Raw genomic sequence first — 27,936 nt, forward strand, 5'->3', positions numbered from 1 at the left:
GACATTCTATTTGCAGCGTCGTTGAACTTGGACAGGCCTATCTCGGCGAAGGCCAAGGAAGCTCAGGATTATCTGTGTTGAGGACGTTTCGTCTATTGCGAATCTTGAAACTGGTACGGTTTATGCCTAATCTACGTCGCCAGCTATTCGTGATGTTGAGAACCATGGACAATGTTGCGATATTTTTCTCGTTATTAATTCTCTTTATCTTCATATTCAGGTGAGTGTTTGTCCTACAAGACATTGCCCAATTAATCATAAACGTAAACATAAATCGGTAAATAGTTCACTAATAATTAGAAGCTATAACGGAAAATTCATGGTAATTTCATCGACTGTTGAGAAGGAGATTGACTCTCTGTTCACGCTGGTTGCAGCATTTTAATTGTTGCTTTAATGTATATTTACTTGAATTTCATAGTTCACTCTTTAGCTTGATGGACTTTAAATTGCTGGTGAAGAAAACAAACGGGATTTTACAAGTCTCATTGCAGATCTCGGCAGGACGTAATGGCTTTTGTGTGTGTTTTATTCCTACCTCATTCACATTTACACGGACATGGAATATTAACTTTTATCCGAAAGAAGCTACAGCCTTTTGTAGTTTTGTGTTGGATGAAGGATATTACAATTTGAAATGATTACGAATCGAATCGAGTCCATAATCATAATAACGAAGAAAACAAGCAAAATGGAATTGATTGGATAGGAACAGGAAATTTGAAATCGATCTTATACGAATTGTTGGTTCTCATGAACAAGCAGAATAAAACTTGAGTTTAAAGGGAAATTGCTTGAATGAACATTGTTGTGCAGGTAATGGAATGGAATAGTAGGAGAGTGGCATACAAGACACGACCGCATGACGTAGGACTTCGATATTTTTATATTTCATCAGATCAAGTGACGAAGCGCTTTTTTTAGACATGACAAAAAATGTTGCAAGCAGCTCTTATCACTACAATGGTGATGGAAATAAAAAGAAGCAAACAGATTCGGAACGTATATTTTGTGCGTATACGGGAATGGTTAATGTACATTTTGAGTTTAAATTGCACTGGTTTATTCATTGAAATTACAATAAGTAACATAACATATAACGTCGTGCAATTGAAGTTAATAACAAATCTTAGACGAAATGAAAAACGTCAATTGATTGGTGCCTATATCATAAACATTTCGTCGATTTTGGGTTAATTATAGATGCTTGAAAAATCTACAAAAAAGTACCTTGAGGAGTTTAGATTTTAGATGCGAGAGAAATCTATATTACCACCAACAAACTGTATTTTTTTCGCTGCACTAAGAATGTTGTTTTCGAATTTAGCTCAACCAAAGACTTCTAAAGGTGTCTTGGAACACTTCAGTTTGTTCTTGGACTGATAGAAGTGTACAATATTCATTTTGGGTTAATATTTATGTAAACAAACCGCGATTTTAGAACGTCTTTATGAAATTCATTTTTAATTTGGTGAAAATCCAACAAATTTGTCAGTTTTTCACCAGAAACTTTCTATTTATGACCTACTGTGTTAGATTATACAGTTTTTTTTTTAAATACATATACTGCAGTACAAAAATGGTTTTCTGGATAGGGTAACCCAGAGTCACATCTGTTAGAATGTAGTTGTTTACTAGTTTTGTGAAAACGAACCGTGAAATGCGTATTTCATTGACTTTGGAGCAAACATTATGTATTATTCGACAAGTTGAGAAAAATGAGTTTAGTGCTCATAGAATGTCGATTTGAAAATTATAAAATCTAGCAGTTTAACAATTTAACATAACTCTTAACTATGTTAAAGAATGGCAATCAAATTGATATTTCATGTATAATGTATGTATAAGTTCACGAAAATGCTATGGAGCAAAAATATTATGAACTATTTTTTTTTGTTTGTTCGTTTGTGTTTTGAACTTATATGAAAGCCCAACCAACACCAACACAAAAAATCCATTTATTATCATTTCGCGAAATTCAAGGCTTAGAAATATTTACGGCGAAATTTGTTTTTGACTAAATCGAAAAAGCACTGTATTTGGATAAAATATAATCGGAATACGGTTGCTGGTATCGCGGTTTACATCAGTCAACATTAGTCTGGCAGCATCAGTTTCTCGTCAGTAAGCCCCGGCTACGGAGCAAGTCAGCTGAGATAAATCAATGAGAGATACGTTTCGGTAGTTGCATAATGACTTCATAAACATATTTTCGAATATTGGAATCTGTCTTGATTAGGTTATAGGTCCGGTATCCTCGCGTGCGCTTTATTTTTGCGGTGTTACATCATCAACCGGAATGAGTTCGGATCGCGTTATGATTTCCGTAGAAGATATAATAAACTCGTACGCGCGCTATTTGTTATTATGAACCCGGTATTAGAACTCAGCGCATCGTTTACCAAAACGAAACCTCCTGCAAACCTTACCCTTTTCTCCAACATCCCAGTGATTTCTCGTGGAAGTGCAGAGGTGTTCTCGGCTTCCAATAAAGCGAGTATCACGTCAACATATTCCCATACACACTCCTTCTTTGGCCTGCATTCGGATGCGGCCGGCGCTGGTATTGCCTAATATAAAGATTAAGGTCACCAGTTTTTACACATTGAGGATGAATGTTGATCCCAAGCATCATCCATTGGTTCTCTGTGTAATTACAGCTGATCTGGCAATAACGGAGTAGCAACCGCGGGCGGTCAATCATGCTCATGCTCATGCTCAGTAAGCCCCGGCTACGGAGCAAGTCGTAAATTTTGAAAGACTTTGAGAGTGGTCTTCTGTGCCACAATTCTACTACAGAATATGAAGCTTTTTTCCTATATACGCTAGGGTAGCAATGCTTGTACGAAAAGATTTCATTATCGAACTTTAAAAACCGACCTTGTACATTGTCCCGAAAAAATGATCTGTGCGAAATTTCAGCTCAGTCGGACATGGTTTAGTGTTGCCTCAAAGCGCTCAAAGTTGGCTTAAGGAGGTAGTGTGTAGAAGCCACCACGTGGTCGACTACGAATTTTCAGCGTCACTAGACTCGGGAATAGTTAATGCGTTATCTATGAAAACACTATTTTATGTTTTTATCACCATAAAAAAAAGTTGACCACGTGGTGGCTTGAAGTCGGCCATTTATGGCTTCGACGCACTTCCACCTTAATATGGAATATTTCAAAACTGGTTTCTAAAATGACTCACAGCTCGTTCCAAACCAGATGTAAATTATTTCAATGATCATTTGATATCTCAAACTTGATTTTCATTAGGGTAGTTCATTTATTTTTTACTAGGGTGGTCCGGAAATTATTAAAATGAAATTAATTGTTATTGAATAGGAAAAAGCAATCATAGTAGTAAACCTATGTAATTACCGTTGCGTTACTCGTGCCATGACTAGCAATATTTATTAAATGGAAAATTACAAAGAGCTTTGTACAAAACATAACAGTGTATGTAACAGAGGGTTAAGCGGTTAGAATTCTCTTTTTCTTTAAATGTCATAAAATTTCATAGTTTTCGTACCACTTTTACGGAAAACTAGTTGGTCCACCTTGTGGTATATCAAGTATACCCAAGCAACACACGTTGTTATAGAACAGTTGGGATAACTCCTCTAATACAACCTTCAGTTATAGATTTCAGTTGACATAACCTTTTCCATGACATCTCTATCACCAGAAATGCGCAAAAATTGAGGGCTACTATAACAAGTACTGGTGCTCTATGAAGTATTATATAACTCCATGTATGCAAGCCAACTTGTTAGACTGAAGCTGCAAAATACATCTCGAGTACTAATACGGTAAGAAAACGTTCGAAACAGGTTATTTTCAAGTTGTAATTGCTAACTAATCAAAACATCGTTGACGCAAGCATAAAACTTCAAAATAAAAAGATTGCAGAACGGCGCTGATTTATATTAGAAACAATAAAAAATAGTGATTATGGCGTTTCGAATAATCACCGAAAAATAAGAAACAATATTAGATCAATCTTTCGATGCTTGTAATACAAAATCTTACGTGCGCGTTAAATTTCATGGTGAAACATTGTGTTTTACTTCTGAAAAAATCATGCGCCATCCATTGGATACCGTTTCCTATTTGTCAATAAGTGGAAAACAGACTATGCATTACATAATGTTCGCTGATTTATTTCATTGCGAAGAGTCAATTTACCCCACCACCGCATGGGCTTAGTTCGTAAACAACTATCTGGCATCTCTTTCTTACATGCGTAGTAAATCGCAATGTGGTTTTATTTTCTTGGGTAGATCTGCACTGACCCAGTGCAATAAAGAAATTCGCGCATGCGCAAATGCGTTGCTATGACAACATTTAGCCAGCGCATGCGCAAATGTATTGTTACGCGCAGTGCAACTAGATCGACAATCGTCTCGTCAGTGGCACTTGCAATTTATTATAAATTGATTATAAAAAGCAATGTACAACCTTTCAAGATGGATATTTTCTGTAGCTTGAATATTAAAGTTGTTTTCGCATAGTTTCAACGTTATCTAGACTTAAAATATAACAAAGCTAGAAAACATTGTTAGATATACGGTAACATAAAATGAAATGATATTGGTTGCACTGCAAGCGTTTTGTTTATCTTAAAATGGCACATTTTGACCCACCTCGAATAGTTTTATTGAAATCGTTCAATTAATTTTAATAACAATTTGATCAAGTAATTTTGCGTTGGCTGCTGGCTGTTGACTGCTGAAACCAGGAAACTGAGCTTGTTTTCGAAATGTGGTTGAATCACTGATGAAAAACAACTTCTCGCAAATTATGTATTTTAGGTTGTTTTCTGTGCAGTTTTGATAACATCATAAACACAAGTTACAGACGAGCAGCGGCAGTTCACATTCAATAATCTATATAATACAATTATGCCATGAAAGAACATCTCGAGAATAAGAATATAACAACACAAGTTTTCAGTTGCGCTTTAAGTGCTCTTATATGACTTGTGTCATTGTGAATTCTTTCTTATCATGTTTACTGTGTTACTTGGGATAAGATGTCAAATAGGCAAATAAATCTGAGCCTTTTTTTCTACTAAACCCTTTCAAATCAAATTTTAATTGTGTTTGGAACCAGCCTAGTAAAAAAATTAACCACCCTAATGAAAATCGAGTTTGAGATACCAAATGAACATTACAATAATTTACATCTGGTTTTGAAGGAGGTGTGAGTCATTTTTGATACCCGTTTTGAAATATTCCATATTAAGCCTTCGGTTGCTCAGAAAACGGCTAAGTCTTAGAAGGTCGATTTTCGATCAATTTTTTTTTTCGAGATAACACCCGTTCTCGACGTTTTTTGCATTTTAAGACATTTGGCATCGAAAAAAATGTTTCCATTTTTCCAATTTCCTGTACTCCTCCTTTGGTAGTTTTTTGAAGGTAAAAAAATCACAACTTTGAGCGCTTTGAGGCACCCCTAAATCATATCCGATTGAGCTGAAATTTTGCACAGATCTTTTTTTTAGACAATAAACAAAATAAAAATGGTCTGTTTTTGAAATTTGACATGACCTTTTTCGCTGCCACCCTAATATCTGCATTGGTTTAACAACACCCGCATGGTATTTTGTGATGCATATTACGTATGCGGATGCAGATGACAATTTTTATGCGGATGTTCCGAACTTACGAATAAAATATAAAGAACCTAAAGCTTTTTTATGGCCACCCTATTTTGGAACTGGTTACCCTAACGACCCAACAAAAGACACGGGTCTGATTATTTTCGATGAATTTTCGAATTCCCGCATAAAATTGGATTAATTACTGTTTACGCATTGCAAAATGTTTATCTTGAAAAACGCAAAAAGTTATCCGAAAACAATTTGGATGTGAGAATTGAATTTAGCAATTTCAAATGCTAATAACTCGTTAGCTTTCGATGGAATGCCTTCGTTCTTGCAGCAATCGATTGGAAAATTTTCTAATAATTCTTCGAAATGCAAAAATTTTAATTTTGTTATTCGAACTATTGTACTATTGACAATGTTCAAGCTTTGTCAAAACACAAAAATCGACCTCTGGTTGGTCGTTATATGAGTGCTTTCTCATGCACGGTTGACAGAATTTTAGAAGCCTGTTCCAGTCGAAACTGCTCATATTAGTTCTAGACAGTGACTGCAGCAGTCCTTACTTAGCAGCAGCAATGCAGCGGATAGCAATGACAGTGGATAGCAGTGGTAACGGATAGCAGCAGCAGCAGTTGCAGCGGGTATCAGCATCGGTAGTGGCAGGGCCAGCTGATGCCGTGGCACTACCTTTAGTAAAATGCTGTCTTTGTGCGGAAGCGGGCAGCATCAGTAGTAGATGCATCCAATGAAAAGTTGCCTTGGGTGTTTTGACAACACCCAACGTTCTGGAAAACTAACAATCAAAATACATAAGCCGTCAAGTTTTGAGAATTAGAACAGCTTTCGAGTGTGTTATCTGTAACAAAGAATATTTTATTTGCACTGTCAGTGATAATGCAAAGGTGTGATCAGCATTTTATCTTAATTGTCCTTTTCAGGATAAGTTAAATGTCTAATTAAAAAGGTAAGTTGATTTCAATGCTGACACAACTCAAAATTTTGCAGTTTTAAGATTTTAATGACAAATGCCAAGTTCTATCAAGGTTCATCTGACAAAGATCCGCTTTCAAAATTTACAAAAATCCAGAGTTACAAGTAGATGTGCCTTTATTGGTCAAATCTAAAATGCCATAAAAAGACGAAGAAACTCGCATAACTTGCTCATTATATGCACACAATATACCCAAACAGGTCTAATAAAAAAGAACAGTAAAAAATGTAAAATATGAAGTTTTCACGGAAATGAAGAAAAGAATTTTTGACGCTAATTTTCAAACGCGTTTTATTGCAACTATTAATTTTGGGTTGTGCCAGTATGAAATTCAACTGACGATATAAGCAGCGATAGCGGCACTTCCTCTAGTAAAAAGCTGCCTTTGTGCAGTAGCGGGCAGCATCAGAAGTAGGTAAATTAGCCGGCACTACCTCTCTAATGAAAAGTTGCCATATTTTGACAATACACAAACGTTCTGGAATGCTGACTTTCAAAGTATATGGGCCGTCAAATTTCAAGTGTGCAAACAGCTTTCAACTGTGTTATCAGAAAAATGCCTTAAGCAGTTGAGAATATACATGTTGAACTTAAAATATCGTTTTAATCGATTATACAGAATAAAACTTCATCAAAAAATATGTTTCAAACGTATCACGCGAAAATATTCCCCTCTGCCGGGGCATCACACAGATGCGATCAACATTATATCCGATAAAAAATTGAAAAACAATCCAGCTTTTTACACGCCATAATGGCGGACGCTATAATGCAAAGTTCGTAATAAATTACCAACCCTTTTGACAACTCTGCTTACGTCAGTTTGAAGTCTTCATATATTTTATCAAAAGAAAAATATATCTGGCAACATTTTGTTGCCAATTTTTCAGAAATTCCAAATCTGACGTAAGCAGAGAGGTTCGCATATTACGAACACGCATTATAGCGGCAGCCATTATGGTACGTAAAAAGCTGGATTGTCCTAATGAGAACAACAAACAAATTATTGAAGATTCAATATTTTCTCGTTTTGCGCTAGCAATAAAAATAAAATGTTATTTTAATCTGCATGCACTCTGACTGTTAAAACTTGTTAGCGTCGTATGGTGTTTGTTCCATTCCTGTTCAGTGATGTATGTGCAAACTGAAATTCGGTAGCACTTCAACTTTTTCTTTTGCACAAAGTTTTAAACATATTCAATACAAATAATGTAACAAACAACCTTTTGTAGTTCTACGTCAAACTTGCGGTCGTGGCTTTGCATAAAACCCTTGTGATTTTTTCTTCATCTACGAGAATTAAAAAGTTAGACATCTGATATTATCCAAAATCGTGGTCATCCCAATTTTTGATAACATAAAAATAAATGCTTTATAATATGTAAAAACTTTGTAGAAAAAAGTTTTCCTCCAGAATATTAAGGTGTTATAAAAGTCTAGGGGATGAAGGTGCGGGGGACGCCACAATGTCTTATCAAGAAAATCAGTCAATTTATCTCGACTCCACTCTTGGACGATATTTGACGCAAACCAAAAAGCCTTTCTGTGAATTTGATGAATTTTATATACTACTGATTTAACTCATAAGTGTTTGTAATAATTTTATTAGTCAATCAAAAATATTTTTTTGTGACTATTGTTTAGTGGTTTTAGGAATAATGTGAGCTAAATCCAGTTCATCTAAATATTTCTGTTGTTTACCTGTGGCCCTCACCGAAATTTATTGTGCAGCATGAATTATAACTGACTATTTTTTATTTTGGAAGATATCGTTGCTAACAAAATAACCAAAAAACATGTCGAATCTGAATATCTAGACGAATTTGTTATGTATATTAGATAATATAAGTGTGCGTTGCCTCATTATTATGGGTGATTTGTAAGTTTTTGAACTGGAATCAGAACATGAGACTAAGGTATACTGCGAACATTTTGACTCTGGAATGAGGTTTGGGTCCAGAAAACAACAAAGAAGATGTGCACAAACGTTTTTAGGATACAAACAAATTTATAAAGGAGGATCATTGACATCCAATATAATTTGTGGCAGTACGACGTTTGCCGGGTCAGCTACTACAGAATAAAACTGCATCAAAAAATATGTTTTAAATGTATCACGCGAAAATATTTTAGAACTTGATATAATCAAACGTCACTGTACTCTCTCATTGTGCGCGGTGACCAAACAATAAATGTCAGCAAGTCGACACCATGCGCGTCGGTTAGCCTATATATATATAAATATATATATATATATATATATATATATATATATATATATATATATATATATATATATATATATATATATATATATATATATATATATATATATATATATATATATATATATATATATATATATATATATATATTTATATATATATATATATATATATATATATATATATTTATATATATATATATATATATATATATATATATATATATATATATATATATATATATATATATATATATATATATATATATATATATATATATATATATATATATATATATATATATATATATATATATATATATATATATATATATATATATATATATATATATATATATATATATATATAGCTAAAGCTGACACCAATATCAATACACAGAATGCACATGGTGCGCCCCTACATAACAATGAAAGATTGTATTCGAACTTATTGAACACCCTGTACATTCGGTTTCTAGACCATGCTGCTGGGCCATGTTTGAAATATCGAAAATACAAAAAAGTCGAATGTTTCAAAAACATCAACAATGTTAAAACAGTTTCGGGTGCCATGATAATATTGAAATTTTCAGAAAATATAAATTATTAAAAATGGTCAAAATGTCAAAAACGTTATTTTAAAAATCTGAAAAATGCTGAAATATTTTGAAAATATCTATTAAATAACAAAAAAAAAAATTATATCAAAAAGTGCCACAAATGCTTAATTTCTTTAGTCAAAAATGGGGACAATGTTGAAAATTTCAAATATGTCAAATATATCGCAAGACAATTTTCCGCCACAATTTTTTTGTTTTCCAAATTAAAAAATTTCACGTTGTTGAAATTGTCAGATAATGTTGACTGTAGAATATGTCAAAAATGCCAAAAATGTCGAATGTGTCAAAATTATCGTATCTAAAAATATTAGTTGTCACAAATGTCAAAAATGTCACACAGGTTGCAAAGTTTTTAGAATGTCAGAAATAGATGTAAGGTAATTTGGAAACATGTCTTATGTTGTTAGTTTTGATTTGATTTTCTTCGGTTGTCGATAAAACGTAAAGCCGGATTTACGATTGTGGAGGCAAGTCTTGTAATTTTGATCTTACATATTTGAATCCTTTATTTGTCTTTGAAAACTTTAATTTTTCAATTGACCAGAAATGTTTAGAAAACCTTGCTGCGAGGTTCCTACGCTCAAAAGTCATCAATTATGTTCAATCAAAGAAATAGTTATCGGTTTCCGTTATACTCTACTAAATTTTTTGGAAATAAATATTGAAATTCAGTCCGCAAATATATATTTCGACTGTGACGTACAGTCTTCCTCAGTGCTTATGTGGACTGGTCCACATAAGCACTGAGGAAGATTGTACGTCACAGTCGAAATATATATTTGCGGACTGAATTTCAATATTTATTTCCAAAAAATTTAGTAGAGTATAACGGAAACCGATAACTATTTCTTTGATTGATCTCAATCACTCTGCTAAGACGCTCGTTATAGATTTTCTAGATTTGATCAATTATGTTATCAACACTCAATTTTTTCAATATACAGTCCTCGCAATTTAACAATGCCAAATTTGACAGCCTCTCATTCTTCCTAGTCGTACGCAATCCTTAGACTAACGCTGTCTCTCCTAAATCCAGCTTTGACTATATGACAAGAAGTTCTGATAAAAATCATTCTCGCTAGTGAAATTCAATTTTTCAATTTTCAGTTTCAATGAACGATTTTCACTCTTGTAACGATCTGATGAAATATTTCACGTGCATCGTTCACAGTCACGTAATAAAGTTTGCTGAAAATTCAACCAAATGATCTTCACCGTTCCTATGGTTAAAAGAAAATGAAACATCAGCAAGGGTTACCAATATAAAACGCCAAAAATGATCCAAGAGCGGACTTTTCGGAGCCGGTTTTAATTCTGTATTTTTCCAATTGCGTAAGGTCACTGTATAGTACACAAATTTACAAAATTTCAGTTAACAGAAAATGCGAAACCGCGAAAATCAAACGAATACGTTTTTCCTGCAACTGATGGATGACTTGAATATTTTTTTTACGAAAAATGAAAAAAAAAACGAAAGAAGAGAGAATGAACATTGCATGAAAGCAAAATATTTCCTTGTCATGGTGAGAATCGTTTAGCACTGAAAAATATCAGCCCTGACGACAGGATGACAATTTTGTTTGCTTAATCATTTCTACCGAGTGAATCGAAAAAATGACGAAACTGTACACACACGAATGTGAAACTAATGATTCAAGTAATGGAAAGAAATATGACGAACAAGGTAAATGATTCCAAGAATATATGAAAATTTCTAATAGAATGTGAATTGGGTTGTCAAATTATCCTGAACGATTTTGTGTTGTAAGATAATAAGGTGATAATTTCATTCATCTTGTTCGAAATTTTCACACAATTTGTTCTGTTTGTCTGCCTGTTCACCACAAAACCCTTTAATAAAGTTTCAAAAATTTCATCAATATTTTCAAAGTATCCTTGGAATGAATCTGTTTGGTTGCAAGTTCTGCGAAAAAAATGAGACACCCGGTGGTGATGTGGAATGTGATAGGAAAAATTTTGACAGCCTCTTGTGGGCATTGGTGACAGTTTTCCAGGTATCTAAGAACGTTTCAACTTTAACCCCTTTTTCTGTTTTGCTTCCTTTGTACATGCCTCATGCATCATATAATAACAAGTTTTTTATAAAAGCACCACTTTTATATTTATATATATATCGAATTAATGGTTTCAAGCTGATATTATGATAATTTTCAAGTTTTGTATAGTATGCTCACGTTTCATTCAAATGTATTTTCGTTCCTTTAATCCGATCTGAAATGTAGCATAAAATTGTTTAACATTCGATACGAGTGTATTTTTATAGCCAAGTTATGTTATTCATCCAAATGTACCAACCAACACATGAAGACACACATTCGAATGACATGTGTTTCTATGATAGTATTTACAGATTTCTGTTCAACGTGCTTGTTTTTGTTCTGATTTTGCTCCTCGATTATTTACAGTTGTTTATGATAGTCATGATTTGAAATATATGCTTTGTTACTATAACGTTTCTTAGTGTTCACTCAACTAAAACGAATGAAAAAACGCTTTCGTTCGCTATCAAATGGCAGAGTTGACTCGTCAAAATCGATTTATTTTGTATGTAAACTAATCTACATCAAAAGCATTTGATTATAAGACAAAACAAGAACAAAAAAAAAACATACTTGAAATTTCCAAAGGTAAGTTTACTGAAAACAGTTTGCGTTGTTCTCCACGTTTTAGTTTCTTACCACTTTTGTGCGCTTGGGGTTGTGATTCATTTTTTCTATATACTTTTGTCGCAATAAATTACGAAACACGCCCCACCCAGCGAAGCTCATCCCTGCATCTGTACTGGCAGCGATTGTAAATTAATAAAGTAGAAATGGGAAAAATATTTTTTCCCTTAGATTGTGTACTAATAATTTGTGCAAAAAATATTTCAATACGTGCTGCACGCTCGGATCATTTTAGCGTGTTGATAATAGCACCACCCTAACTTTACACACACTACTGATACAGATTAGGTGAATCATACTCTGCCACATTTGATCAAATACTCAAAAAAATTATGTAATACAATCAGCTGAAATTAGAAATGTGATGAAAAGTTAGACTGACTTATTTAATTGGCTATTCTGGGAGTTTTGCACTTCATAACATGTTGACACCTAGTAAAAATTGTTCCAATAGCATCCGTCCTCCTAGAGTAAAGAAAATTTTAGGTGAGTGATGAATGCGTTGATCGGAATCATTTTAGTAGCATTCTTAGACATGAAAAACTAGTTCACGCCTAGCCATAGCTGAATTGTTCACAAAACATTTCATTTACTAGTGGCACATCTGACTAGTAGAAAGACAATAACGTAGTTTTACAATAACTCTGTGCATAAATTGTTATTTTATTCATGTCTTATGTGTGTTTGCATAAGCGACAATCCGATTACGACTGTTGGTATACGAGAAGGATATTTTAATAATTATTTTGCGGTAAATTTTCGCGAAATTGGTATATCTTAGGATCAGATTTGTCTTCGCTACGAGCATTAGATTCTTAAATCCAAAACCTTGATTGACGGTTTAGCGTCATGCGCAAACATCGTTTCAAAAATAGCATTTCATTTTTTTTTGGTTTATGAATCCTGTCAGAAAATTCTATGATTTAACCTAAAGCAGCTAGTAATTTTGCAGAAAAATTGCGTGGCTTGTGGGCAACTGAATTTAGAGACGAAACAGCAAATATTCTTCGATAGAAAAGAACCGTTTGAATTCAAATACAGCTGATTTAGTTGATAAATTCAGATTAAACAAAAACATTTTCACTCTACCCAAGAATACACTGACAAATTTGAACCAAAAAAACGTTTTTGGGTTGTTTAAATTTAAACTCTAGCTCTGGATGATATTTTGTTTGCGAATTCCGACGGGAAAAAAGCTTATTGAAAAATTTCTAGGGTCGCAAAGCGACAAAATCATTACATTTCATATTCAAATTTCTCATTTGTTTTCCCCATCACTTTCCTTTGATTTAATCGAACATACTCTGATAGCAAAGAACATACATTAGCACAACCTCAATTGGCCTTTATAATCACTTACCTGGAAACTTGCTAAACTAGACATTACTTGTGGAATCCAGTAACCAACCTTGGAACGTTGAAAGAAATCAAAATTATTTCGGCTTGAAAATAGATAAGAAAATTACCATGTTCATAAATACAAAAAAAAAACACTAAATAAAACATTGAACCAATTTTAGACACTCGTCCGCGTTTACACAAACATCAGTCATAACATTCAATAACAATTTATAGCATACTTGGCATGTACTTATTCGGAGGTAAGTTTTGCAAGTTTGTCGATGAATCTGGACAAGAGAGGGAATGCACTTGTCCGGAAATTGTCTCCAAGCATCCTATGTGTGAATGTGACCGAAAGCATTTCAACAATATTCTCTGGGCCACCGTGACCGTGTTCCAAGTAAGTAGCGCTCAATTTTACTCCCAGCGGTAGTATTAGTACGAGTACACATTAATTTTGAAGGAAGAAACGTGTATTATATGTTACCAGAAGCAGTGTGTGTGTTACTATTGATGCTTTGACTTGGTCAGTTCCGACGCTTAATTGCACGTTTTGCAGAATGTTTGCTACATGCTATACTTTTGGTTCGCATTAGTATCGACGTGTATTTTGACGTGGACATCTTTCAAACACGCCCACACACAGACACAAGCAAATGATTCGCGCGGATTGTTCGTTAAGGTTAACTAAAGTTAGTTCCAGTTAGTATACTAATACAAAGTGTCAATAATGCTTTAAGCAGTGGATAGTGTTAAAGTGGCAAATAAGTTTACGTCACTTTCAATAACAGAATCTCTTCAGTATCAGTAATAAATTTCTTCAGTGCTCTGGTTTGTGCTAGCCTCGAACATGAAAAATTGAGGGTCAAATTTTGCCAAAAGTTGCATTTTTATCATAACTATTAACAGGCCCTTAATAAGTACAGCCTATCGCTTGCGAGCTGTTTATGTAAAAACAAAAGTACATAAACATTAATTACCTAAGGTGCAACGATGTTACAAAACGATGAACAGAAATTGATATGGAAAATGCAACTTTTGTGTTTGGTTAAAAATTATGTGTAAAAATGCAAGAGATACCAATGGCAAAGAAATTTTGGATAAAAAATGTCAAAATTATAAAAAATGTTAAACATGTCAAAAACGTAAATATAAAAAAAATAAAAATTAACTTTAAGAAGTACAATATTACCAAAATGTCAAATTTGTCACCAACGTCAAAAAAGTCAAATCTGCCAAAAATAATAAAAAGGCAATTATGTAGATAATGGTGGAAATGTTAAAACTGTCAAAAACTTGAAAAATATAATAAAAATTCCAAAAATAGTGAGAATGTCAGTAATGTAAAATGTTATAGACCGCACCATAAGGTATGGGAACACTTAGAAATAAATAATCAATGGGTATTTTGATCTCTGACTTCATCTTTTACTATGCAAACATTTACTCTTATATATTAATTTACAAACACTGCTTTATGCTGTTTCTCATCATTCACCGTATCCAAGATGGCGGAATTTTTCTATAAACGTTTTTATAAGGTTCTGCACAGGCGCTCTTTCAACGGAAGTGGCCACTTTGATCCTGCCTTGTTAAATTTTTTCCACTGTAGCTCCTGTTCTGACATGTTTCCTGAGGTTTGCCTTCAATAATGCCGAAAATGTCTCAGTTGGACGTATTCCCGGGCAATTTGGCAGATTCATAGGCTTTGGCACAAAAATAACCTCGTTGTCTTGAAACTACTTCTGAGTATCTTTAACATAGTGGCAGGATGCCAAATCAGGCTACAACACGCTGAGCTTTTACGATCCAGGCATAGTAGACTATTTGTGCACAATTTTTTTATGGCGTTCTGGCGAAAGTCCTCGCATTTAAAACTAGACCGGAAAAAAAACACTGTGTTCGCACGGAGATGACTGAACTAATGTAAACAAACTTACGCAGCCAATTCAAAGCACAGAGATCGACTCACGTTTGAAATGTGCCATATTTCAGTGTGCCTATACTTTCTGGCGTAGTCTGGAAATATAGACATACCACAAAGAGTAAACTTTTTTACACAGAATCGCCGAAAAGTGCTTCAAAAGGTCAGAAAAGACTAAAATAGGAAATGATCCCGAATAGAGCTCAGAATCTCCGAAAAATGCTATTTAAAGGTCAGAAAAGGCCAAACCAGGAAATGATCCCAAATTGAGCCCAGAATCGCCGGAAAAATGCATCTGAAAGCCAGAAATCCCGAATTGAGCTCAAAACCGCCGAAAATTGCTTCTGAAGCTAGAAAACCCAAAATAGGAAATGACCTCAAATTGATGTCAGAATCGTCTACAAGTTTTTCCAAAGGCCAGAAAAGGCCAAAACAGGAAGTGATCCCAAATTGACCATAGAACCGCCGAAAATTGCTTCTGAGGCCAGGAAGGCCCAAAAAAGAAAATGATCCCAAATTGAGCACAGAATCGTCAAATAGTGCTTCTAGAGGATAGAAAAGGCCAAACCAGGAAATGATTCCAAATTGAGCTCAGAATCGCCGAAAAGTGCTTCTAAAGGTCAGATCCCTAATAGAACTCAGAATCGCCGAAAATTGCTTCTAAAGGCCAGTTGTGGCCAAACTAGAAAATTATCCTAAATTGAGCTCAGAACCGCCGAAAATTGTTTCTGTAGCCAGAAAAAGCCAGAATAGGAAATGAACTCAAATTGAGCTCAGAATCGCCGAAAATTACTTCTAAAGGCCAGTTGTAGCCAAACTAGAAAATTATCCTAAATTGAGCTCAGAACCGCCGAAAACTATGCTTAGCCTAAAATAGGAAATGATATCAAAAAACTAAAGCAAGTATAGCCTGAAACAGGAAATGATATCGAATTGAGCTAAGAATCACCAAAAAGTGCTTCTAAAGTTCAGAAAAGGCCTAACCAGGAAAAGATCCCAATGGAACTAATGTATTGATTCAATGAATCTCGATTGAGGCGAATAAAATTAAAATTAGGAAGTTAAGGTCAATATTTGAAGTGATTAACCGAGAGAAAACGCATCGATTTTGTTTTAATTAATCAATACTTTGAATGAATCATTTTTGGTTTTGATATTTCTACAAGTCCACTGTAAATAAAGAAAGGATCTTTCACTTCAACCGGTGAATTAGCTATCCAAGGATACATTCGCGGCAAAGAGGGCCCATTCAGCGATCAACTGTTTCAAAAATGTTTCAATTGTAGGTGAAAATGCCAATAGAAGACTTTCAAGGGGATCAATTTTGTTGAAATGTTCAAAAATCCAGTCCACAATATCTGTGGATCTGTGTTTGAAGTATCTGTTATTTCCGATGGGGATCTCCTTTGATCTTTCCTAGAAAGTTTTCTCTTCCTAGACTTCCCAGATTCAGCAAAAAGGGTGCCCCAACAGAATTGTCAGTATCAGACACATCGGATAACAGCAACTCGTAAAGATTCGAATAATCAGTTAGAGCACTCTTTCTGAAATCGCTTGGTTTTGTCTTGACGCTGTTTGTAAAACTCATTCTGAGTTTGCATGAATAGAGGCTGTTTTCAGCACCTTCAGCGTCATCTTTATGTCGCTCTCGGCATTAACTTTATATTTCCTTATTACCGTAGTGGGTTGCTGTATGTACAAACAGGTTGCATTTGATGTAATTCATCACCCACGACACAAACGAGCGCACAAGTTAACGCACCGTTTTCACGAGCATATCTGATTTGGTGTAAGTTTTTACACCTTTGTCGAGTGATACTGAACGCAATTTCTTGCAATCCAGTATCTATATCGGCTGAGGGCAGGAATCCTTAAAAAGGCCTTTAGCATATCCTCGACAGTCAAATTCGAGTTAGTGAGCACACTGTTGAATTTCATTACGCGAGCTAGAATATACACGTGATACTCAGACGAAACGAAATTGGTAAAAATATGTATCAGATGATGTTTTGATTGATTTGCCACACTTCTTCAATTTACGCTTGACTATTGTCCAATATCTTTCGATGGGATGAAACTGTGGGCAGTTTGGTGGATTTATCCTTTTTTTGATAACGTCAATATTATTCTGCTTGTACCATTCCAATACATCCCGGGTGTAGTGGCAGCTAGCTAGATCGGGCCAGAATTCTACGGGGCCATCGTGCGACTTGATGAACGGTAAAACTATCTCTTGGAGACTCTTTTCTTGTAAACTCCTTGTTGTCCATTCATGGTTGTTCCAGTGATGGAAACTTTTGTCTTCTTTCCAAGCTACAGATTGCTTGCCAAATCATCAACTTGCGGGCGAATTTATCCACGAAAACAAATTACGTACAATTGGCACGGTGAAATTTCCGACCCGGGATTTGCCCAAAGTCCATTAAGACGTATGTTTCATCGTCCATCAAACTACAGCCGTTTTACTCTGTCAGGACTTGCTCGTATGGCTTTCTTGCCCGGGTTTTGGCAACCAGGTTCTGTTTCAACAACCTGTTGACTTGTTTGCTGACATGATACGATCGTAATCCTTCACGCATATAGATTCGACGAACTGTATCATGTGCTGCATTGAACCTTTTCGCCAAATCACGGAGGGATTCCTCCGGATTATTCCGGACTGCCCTGATGACCTACACTCGTGGCGATCCTCCGTCAAAGTGCCCCAGTAACGTTTGAGCACGGTATTCACAGTCGATTTTGGCGGTTTAAGAGCCTTGGAGAACATTCCTTCTGACCATGTTGGGTTTTCAACGTAGGTGTGTCTTCCGCGTTCCATCTTGGATAACTTTTTAACACGTGTACCAATTCTGACGAAATTTTCACTACTAAGTAAATGACAACTAGAGGCGCTGCAGTAAATAAAAGGAAACGACCAAACACTAATGGAACAAACCTTATTTTGGAATATTCAAAAACCCAGTCCACAACATCTGAAAACTTTCGTAGTGTATATTCTGGCTGAATCTTGGACGAGGAAAAATGAACAGTTGAATTTTTTTTATGTTCCTGGATGTACTGGGAACTCCTTGCTAGAATTCGTTATTTGAAGTATCTCAGTTTGAAGTATCTGAATCCCCCTTGTTCTTTTCTAGAAAGTTTCCTCTTCCTTGACTTCCCAGATTCAGCAAAAAAGGGTTCCCCAACAGAATCCTGTTTCGAAAGTACAATAACGAGTAAAGTTTGTAAGGAATGCAAAACAGTCAAAACTTTCACAAATGTTAAAAGTTTCATGATTGTCAGAAATGTTGGAATTGAGAAAAAATGTTAAAAATGGCAAAGAATGTTGAAATGCTCAGAATTATAAAAGTGGGATGACCTTATAAGCATTGATCATTAATAAAATGTAAAAAGTGCGATGATTGTTAGAAATCAAAAAATCTTAAATACATCTTAAATCTAAAATACATTTCAAAAATTGGCAAAAATGTCAAAAACATCAACAATGTCAAAATTGTCTAAATGTCCAACAAGGTAAAAATGTCAAAAATTTATAAACACTCATAACTTCTGGCGCATAGACCAAAAAGACAAAAATATCAAATATATTCAATATGTCAAAAGATATCGAAAACACAGTTACAAAGATGTTTAAACATCAGAATGTCATTTTTTAAATGTTAAAAAGGAAAAAAATGTCAAAATTAGCAAAACTATTAAAAATGTCACAAACAACTCAGAAATGTCAAAAATGTCAAAATATTGAGAACACAATCTCATTTTCTTTAGTCCGCTTTAAGCAGTGTATCCAAACGTAGTCGTAAATTTTAGAATAAAAAAATTCGAACAAATTAAAAAAAAAAAAAAATTAAAAAAAAACTGTCGTCTGTATCCATTTTAGTATGAAACTGGGAGTCATCGCAGTATTTATGAGTTTCAATTTTACCAATAAATACTGCGATAACTTCATTTTCACACTAAAGGAATAGATGGCTGACAAGTCACGGGTTGTATGGCACACCTCACCTCTACTGACATAATCTCACCCCGGTTAACAGTAGTCAATAAAAAAGTGCATATCAAACATTTAGGACTCCTTTTCGATACACTCCTTACCCTATCTTTGCCATTGGTAGACCTAACAGGAATTAATCAAAATTCTGTGCTACTGTTAGTTCAAGTGTACATTATAGAGTTTTATTTTTCAGGAAGAGCTAGAGAAAAATCACTAGTTAAGACAATCTCTACTATTTCACAACAGTTGACTGTGAAGTCTGGGTCCTCTAATTCTGGGTGAAGTACTATAAACTTTCTGTAGGGTGTTGACACGTGAGATTTTTCTCTAACTCAAACCTTTAGAGTGGATGGCTCTGGGCTAGTGTGGTATATTTAGTGTTCATTGTTATTCATGAAGGCGTTCAATTTCATTAGTATTTTTTTCGCATTAGTAACTAATGAAAAGTTGTTCCAAAATCGCATAGTCTTTTATGTTTGAAGTGTAATAATTAGACAAAACTACTTCCCAACGCAAACTTTGTCTTTGCCACCAGAATTTGTGATAACATTATACATATCTCTAGATTTCAAATTGATAAACTAGACGAACAAATTGAGAATAATCTGCTGCATTTGAATTGAACTGAGTTCAATTAGGTTGCATGTGGAGTATAATTATTTTTTAGCATGTTATCGATGTACAAACGCCTAGCGCCACCGGTCGACGTCTCTGTCGTACGGTTTGTACCGACTCTGAAAGTAATTTCTCGCATAGATTCTTACGCAAGAAGACTGGAACGTAGTGCTGTTCAACGGGATGGAAAAGACAAGCCACTGGGCGGCGCTGTACTTTGTGACGCTTATGACCTTCGGTAACTACGTCCTGTTCAACCTTCTGGTCGCTATTCTGGTGGAAGGGTTCAGTTCGGAGGTTAGAATATGTGTACATTGAAACAATTGAATTTTATTCATGTTTCTTCTTACAGAGAAACGAACGTAGAGAACGTGAACAACGCGAGCTCGTCAAAGCGAAACTAAACGCAGAATCCTTAGCCGCCCAGGAACAGTCGAGTGACATTTTTGATGATCCCAAAAGTTTCTCGGAATCTACCACCAGCGACAGCTATAACGAAGCCAAGGGGAAATGGTTTAGTGCGGAAGAGCTCAGGAAGGTTTGTGAGATCAACGTTACAATGTTTGGTTGAATAATCATGGAGTTAATGTTCTTGACAGATACGAGATATTAAGTGCAACATCCAGAAGCAGCGTTTGCTGCAGCCCAGATATGACAATATCAATTTATCGATTCCCAAGCTGAACTCCGAGAAGGACATCATTAATTCAGTTGATTCATATTCTTCTAACAAGGTGAATAGAAAAGTGGTTGTCAGGAGGTTTTTACTTATTTGTTTTAGGTTTTACAGAAAAAGTGTGGCCCCCTGATGTTATGTGACATACAGAACATGGAACCCCCGATAATTACAACCACCGCAGCAACGCCTCAAGATTCACCAAACTCGACGCTTAATACGAGCGCTAGTTTTAAGGATTGGGAGTGCACAAATCTAGATCCACTGGAGCGAAGCGAAAATGCTTCACTCCTGAAACCTCCTCCAATTCTGGGTTCATTGAAGGCCTTAGATGATCGATCATTCTTCGAGGGTACGCCGGTGTTCAATGAAATTCGAAAGAAATCAGAGAATACACCGCTATCGGTGGGTAAGCGTGGTTCTACTGACGCATCGCCGAGGCAGCAAATGCCTAGTAAAGGAAGCCTGAAACTACGGAACAGTGGGTTGAAAGGCGATGAAATTCTTAACAATGAAAAACCAACCAGTGGACGAGGTTTGAATGAGTGACCCTGAAAGGTGGAAGACAGTTGATTGTATTTTTTGTTCTAGGTCACACCATTTTCAACATGCACAAAAACGACACGGTGCAAAAATCGTATCGTATCCAGAACGACACCCAGCGGAGCCGCCATCAGACGCTCAGACGAAACTCCACCCGCAGAGCGTCGTCGGCTAGACATGATAGCACCACCGGAAGCCTCGCCAGTAACATCAGCGCCACTTCCTACTCCAAGTATCTGTACAGCGAAAACAACAAACTGTATATCGATCGAAAAAATTCACTGCGTCTGAGTGATATAAAAACACCGAATAACATGCGCCGCATGTCGGCCATTGAACAAAACTATCGGAAGCAGTCGCGAGTGGCGCTGCACAACTTTGAACTGCGGAAGATTCACGAAGAGCTTGCCAAATGCAAAATCACCAACCAGGCGTCGGTTCAGTCAGACGCCGTACCGTCTGTCGAAACAAATCCGGTACCGGCCGCTGTAGACGACAGGAAGAAGAATAGATCCAAGGGGCGATTGAAGCAATTTTTTCGCTACGTTACACCACATAACTTCGTTGAGGAACGAGACACCTACACGTTGTATATATTTACCGAAAGTAACAGGTCTGTGTGTGGCAGAATATCCTCTGTTTAGGCCCTTTAAATGTTGCTTTGGTTTTTTACAGATTCCGTCAAATTTGCTCTTGGTTTGTGAACCAAAAGTGGTTCGATAATGTAATTCTTTTGTTCATTGCACTGAACTGCATTACGTTGGCGATGGAACGCCCAAACATTCCGCCGAACTGTCCGGAACGATATTTCTTGTCCACTGCAAATTATGTGTTCACAGCCGTCTTCGCTGTTGAGATGTTCATCAAGGTAGGCCAAATGTGTGTTGACTATCCAGCTTTTCGCGAGCGGTAACAGCGGATGGATTTGACATTGACGATCGCTATCGATTAGTTTTGAACCTATATCGATTAATTTCAGTTGTTGTCAGGGGCCTATAAACGTCAACATTTTGCCTACCAATCATAAATTCATCACGGCGGTAATATTTCATTTCAAATGCTTACAAAACTTCTCTTATTCAATGAAAGTGCACATTGTCCTGAAAACAAATGCTGAGCTTTTGTTTTTTTCCATCTAAAACGACATTTACTCGAGAATAAGTCTACCGACAAAATGGGACGTTTACTCTATTTCACTTGTTTTAGGGCAAACCAACCAAAAAGTGGGTACCAGAAACGCTGGTACCAGAATCAATGAGTGGTAGATGGATAATGTATGGAGTTTGACAGCCACAAGAGCCCCCTGGTTGTTGTCGTTTCATCAAGATGCATAAAGAGTGGTTGATCGGGTACTGGTGCATTGGATATTTCAATTAAACTAAAACAAGTAAGATGGATTTGACATATAATGAAGGTTGTCATACTACTAGTTCATTGGTATGATTATAAGTCAAATCCATCTAACCAGTACTAGTTTAACGGAAATATCCAATGAACTAGTAGTTTGACAATCTACATTAAATGTCAAATCCATCCGCCATTATCGCTCGTGGAAAGCTTTATACTTGGTTTGTTTCTCTAGCTTCTCGTTTTATTTGCTTCGATACTAAAACCACAAACTAGCAGACGGAACATTGGAATCCAAGTACATCGCCACAACTAAACAATCATTTCGAATTTCCAGACAAATTAAAGTCGCCGCGATGACAAATTAAAGTCGCCGCGATGATATCTTATACATTTTTTGTGGTTCTCAAATTGACACATGCACGTACGCTAGTGCTGCTGTTAATGATGCAGATGGTGCTATGCTACTTACGTAAACTACTGTAATCATTCGTCTACAATTAACGTATTGAATTTTTCTTTTGCAACCTCACCAGTGGAACAAACTGTACTTTAAAGATTATCAGTGCGTACGAATGGAAGTTTTTGCCTCACTTTTCCTATGTGAGTCTTACAGGAGGGGTAGAGAAAATTATTTCTTTCAAGGACTACTATATTGATAAAATAATGGTTTTTTATATGCCACATGAGACCATTTCTACTTAACTGGCTCTTCGGTAGAGACTCTACTTGGGGTTGTACATTACCCTTATCCCTGTTTGCCTTAGTTTTTCACCAGAGCCTTCTCTAATATGTTCCCCTGAAAGACCCCATCCACGGTTGGCGTAAGATTGTCCAAAAATTGTAGTATCTATATACTGCCGTAATCTCGCAGACTGACGAAAGCGACGAAAGGCCGATTTGTGTTTTTACGATTAAACGATAGAACACACCGAATTGGACCTAAAGGCACCGAAATTTGATTAAAAGTGTAAAAAATAGCGTCATTAATTCACGAAAACGGAATGACGTAACCGCCATTTCTACTCAACGTGACGTAAATTCAATACAACTACACGGTGCTCCCACAGACCGTTATTATAAAAAAAATGCACCAAAGAATCTGAGTACACCATTCGATTCGTTATGACGTCCAGAATCTCTGGTCAAAATTTCAAAATCATCGTACGGTACATTTTTGAGTAATGCCCTTTCGAAGGTCGTAAAGTACAGAAAAGTAATATTAAAACGACGAAATACTCAATGTAAAGCACGTTTTTCAGCCACAGTTTCATGAAACAACTTCCAAAATAGTTTCTACACATTCCATGTATTATATTTCAAGACATTTACAATTGGTGGAAAGATTTATTTGAAAATCCCACAGTGCACAGTGGTCTAAGTTCGAAAAATCGTGATCGTAGATTTGACTATGAAAAATTGATTTTATGTACTCAATGTCTTCAGCAAAATGGTTTCATAGAACAAGGCCTTACTTCCGACGTTTTTGGTTTTTCGATCAATCCACCTAACAGGTAGAAGAATAAAAATATTTTTTCTATTTTTCAATATACCGGATTGTTTCCTTCAGCAAAGTGGTGGAAAATTTTAATGGTCAAAACAATGCAGAATGTTCTAAGAATTTATGCATTCAACTAAGCTTCCCTCAAGACTTTGTAAAATTTATTGTTTTGACAGTCACAGAAAAAAATATAGAGAAAAAACTGATTTTAAGGAGGGGTGTGCTACAAAAAACTCTATTTTGTCGTGTTCAACGTACAGATAGGACATCGCAATATTGAGAAATTGTTTTTCTTTTAAAATTTTCCACAACTTTGCTGGAGAAAGCAACCCGGTATATTTAAAATTAGAAACAATATTTTTTTATCTAACTGTTAGGTGGATTGATCGAAAACCCAAAAACGCCGGAAGTAAGGCCTTGATCTACTAAACAATTTTGCTGTAGACATTGAGTACATAAAATCAATTTTTCATAGTCAAATCTAGAACGATCACGATTTTGCGATCTAAGACCACTGTGCACTGTGGGATTTTCAAATAAATCTTTCCACCAATTGTAAATGTCTTGAAATATAATACATGGAATGCGTAGAAACTATTTTGGAAGTTGTTTCATGAAATTGTGGCTGAAAAACGTGCTTTACATTGAGTATTTCGTCGTTTTAATATCACTTTTTTGTACTTTACGACCTTTGAAAGGGCATTACTCAAAAATGTACCGTACGATGATTTTGAAATTTTGACCAGAGATTCTGGACGGTGTACTCAGATTCTTTGGTGCATTTTTTTTTGCAATAACGGTCTGTGGGAGCACCGTGCCTATGTTTGCGATACGTTTAATATGGCATGTAGAAGTTTTTGGGAATAGGAAATATTTCTATGGTGGTACGGCCCCTCTCTCTTCTTTGCACGAGAAGGGTTCCGTAGAAATGAAGCACATATTTGAAACTCTTTTACCGGAAAACAGCTTAAAATGATCTAAATGATGCAGGACCCATGAACCGACCCCAAACACTATTTAGAATTCTATGATGGCAACTTCTCTCAGACCACGAAGCTTGATCCATGCTCGTGGACAACTAAAGCGCACTTGTGATTTTTGTACGAAAGAAGTGCAGATGGAAGATGACAGAGGCTAAGAATGCTATTATATTCCAAACTAAATTCACTTCCGAAAACGTATACTTTGATCACAGACTAACAGACATAACACTTCGAACAAATTTTCAATAAATTCATCGTTCGGATGATTCCAGTACTTTACGTTAGTAACACTAGCACCATCTGCTGTCTCCAGCGCCATGACATCAGCGCCAGCGTTACTGCATGTGTCAAATGGGGAACCACAAAATATGTATGAGACTGCATGACAGCGCCCCAGACGGCGTTATCGCGTGATGATTGTTATTCGATTGGAAATCTGAAATGATCGTTTTTTGTGGCGATGGAGCTAGGTTCCAGTGTTACGTCTGTTAGTCTGTGCTTTGATCATGACTAGGTATTCGACTGATTATGAAAAAAAAAAGAGTTGAGCTTTTTGTCGCATACTACGATGGATGTACTTCAATCGGTTGTAGAAACAGTGAAATAAAAATCGCTGTTTCCACAACAGAATGACGTTGGTAACATAACTTCAGATAATAAACCTTTTTCCACAAATCATACATTCGGCAATGTTTTGTAATCTTATTAATGCATTATGTACAGATCTGATTGTTGAAATTCGTCCTAACACTTATTATACAAACGTTTCAGCACAGACTAACAGACTTAACACTGGAACCTAGCTCCATCGTCACGAAAAAACGATCATTTCAAATTCCCAATCCAATAACAGTTTTCGCGCGACAACACCGCTTGGGGCGCTGTCATGCAATCTAATACATATTTTGTGGTTCCCCATTTGACACATACCGTAACGCTAGCGCTGGTGTCGAAATACGCGAGCACGGCAGCAGATGGTGCTAGTGTTAGTAACGTAGAGTACTGGAATCGTCCGAATGATGATATTATTGAAAATTTGTTCGAAGTTTTATGTCTGTTAGTCTGTGGTTTTAGGAAAAAGCTTCGTACTGAAAATTTTACTCGCTGTCGCACACGTCAGTGTGCGAGATTACGGCAGTATAAAACTATTTACTTTTTGATCAGTAATCAGAATTATTTGAAATATATGACCAAAATTTGTCTACAATGTTAGTACATGTGTTTAAAGTCGCTACTGTAGCATACTATAGCACACAGCTGAAGTTATGAAATCTTGTTCATGGTAGAGGGACCTGCAACATCGTCCGAAAAATTTATTTTTTATTTTGGACGCTAGGGCTATCCATAGTTTTTAAAAATGCAATCAACTTCATTCGAAAAGGAAGGAAAGCAGCTGTGCTATGGTCAGTGCTGATAAAAGTCATTTTCCCCAGCAAAATTCTTCGAAAATTACAGCCAATCATTTCCAATTTTCACTTCCAATGATCGCAGCACTCTTTAAGATACACTAGATTTTCGTCCTAGTAACGTGCTGTTATACTCAGATGAAATAGATCGCGCGCATCGTTCACGGCTACGGAATAAAATTTGACGACAAATCCAACCGAATGATCTTCACTTCCAAGCGAAAAAGAAAAACAAACAGTCCACTCAACCAAAATGAACCTCACCGAAACACTTTTTCTCTGACACTGACCGATGCCTTGACTATCTTCGTTAACAGATAAACTGATTTTTTTGTCTTGCTTCCATCGCATGAAATATAATGAGGTGTTTTGACAGTTCACTTCCATGTGAAAAGCGGGAAGGGAGAACTCTGAAAGAATTGTAGAAAAAAATAACGTTTATGGATGCTTTTTTTCACTTTCACTCAAGAGTGTCAACAAATATCAACCCTGGCTATGGTCAAGGGTATCAGATATTATTACTCATTTTAAAGGAACAATTTTTCTTTGCTCTGAGCGATAGGCAACAAACGGGTGAAAGGTCGCTTGAAGGTTATTGTAGTGGAGCATTTGCACACTATCCTGAAACACAAACGAATAATTGGAGAAATCCGGCACTACTAGTGTACTCTTTAAAAATAGTTTTCTTTAGTTTCCTGGAAAAACTCCGTTTGTTTCAGCGCGATAGAATCATGGTTTCGGAAATCCTGAATCGTCTTAATAAACCTGTCCACGAATGTTTCCGTATCGCTTATTCTCGATTCCAGGAAACATCGCTCTTGTTGCGTCCATTGCTTACATGTTATTCCCTCGATGAAACAATTATCCAAATATGACCAAATGATACTTCGTACTGAATTCATAACTCCACAGGCTGTCCAAGAAGCATATCGCTTACCAATATCTCCTTTAAGCCGGAAATGATAGTTTCTTAGTTTTTTTTAAATCTCACCAATTTCAGCGATTTCATCTAACTGGTCATTTTGCGAAGATTTCGCCGACGCTGTAACGGCTTTATCGCACTGAACACAAGTTTTCCGACCCTCGATGACATTCTTCACGTGGTGATTGAACTTGTTGATATTGAACTTGTCGGGATATTGAGGTTGGGTATAGCACACAGTTTCTAAGCATTCAACGTCGTATTGAATTTTTAAAAGATACCACTCACGAGAAAACACATTGTTTACAATTTTGAAATCATAGCCTGCTAGGATACCATTGCGATTGTCGCATTCTATGTCGAAGGTTTTTCGTGCGTAGAAAAATTCCAAAATCTCGGATATTTGATTATTCTGTATCTCTGTTCAAGATTTACATTTTGTTTTGATAAGTGATTCCTATGTTGAACCATCTGATGAACACATTGGCGTGGTTAAAATCAAAATCGATGAGGTGGCATTTTGAGAAAATTTCAAATTAAGTTTTAAGTCGAAAGAGCGCAGTGTTG

General features: G+C 35.9%; 1 protein-coding gene across 6 annotated transcripts in view; it reads left to right on the plus strand.

Annotated features, from left to right (window-relative positions):
- The window catches only part of LOC129718689 (voltage-dependent T-type calcium channel subunit alpha-1G), a 58,021-nt gene that overhangs the window by 21,585 nt on the left and 8,500 nt on the right, over positions 1 to 27,936 (plus strand). For 4 of the 6 annotated variants that reach the window (XM_055669720.1, XM_055669725.1, XM_055669722.1 and 1 more), the window contains 8 exons: positions 17 to 220; positions 13,693 to 13,858; positions 20,133 to 20,288; positions 20,344 to 20,529; positions 20,591 to 20,725; positions 20,773 to 21,202; positions 21,259 to 21,823; positions 21,886 to 22,078. In XM_055669720.1, the coding sequence (XP_055525695.1) occupies positions 17 to 220; positions 13,693 to 13,858; positions 20,133 to 20,288; positions 20,344 to 20,529; positions 20,591 to 20,725; positions 20,773 to 21,202; positions 21,259 to 21,823; positions 21,886 to 22,078 (2,035 nt within the window). Of the gene's footprint in view, positions 1 to 16; positions 221 to 11,321; positions 11,446 to 13,692; positions 13,859 to 20,132; positions 20,289 to 20,343; positions 20,530 to 20,590; positions 20,726 to 20,772; positions 21,203 to 21,258; positions 21,824 to 21,885; positions 22,079 to 27,936 lie in introns of all 6 variants that reach the window. The other 2 variants (XM_055669724.1, XM_055669721.1) reach the window with 2 other exon arrangements.

The sequence above is a fragment of the Wyeomyia smithii genome, chromosome 1 (genome assembly GCF_029784165.1).
Source record: "Wyeomyia smithii strain HCP4-BCI-WySm-NY-G18 chromosome 1, ASM2978416v1, whole genome shotgun sequence".
Classification (NCBI taxonomy): Eukaryota; Metazoa; Arthropoda; class Insecta; order Diptera; family Culicidae; genus Wyeomyia; species Wyeomyia smithii.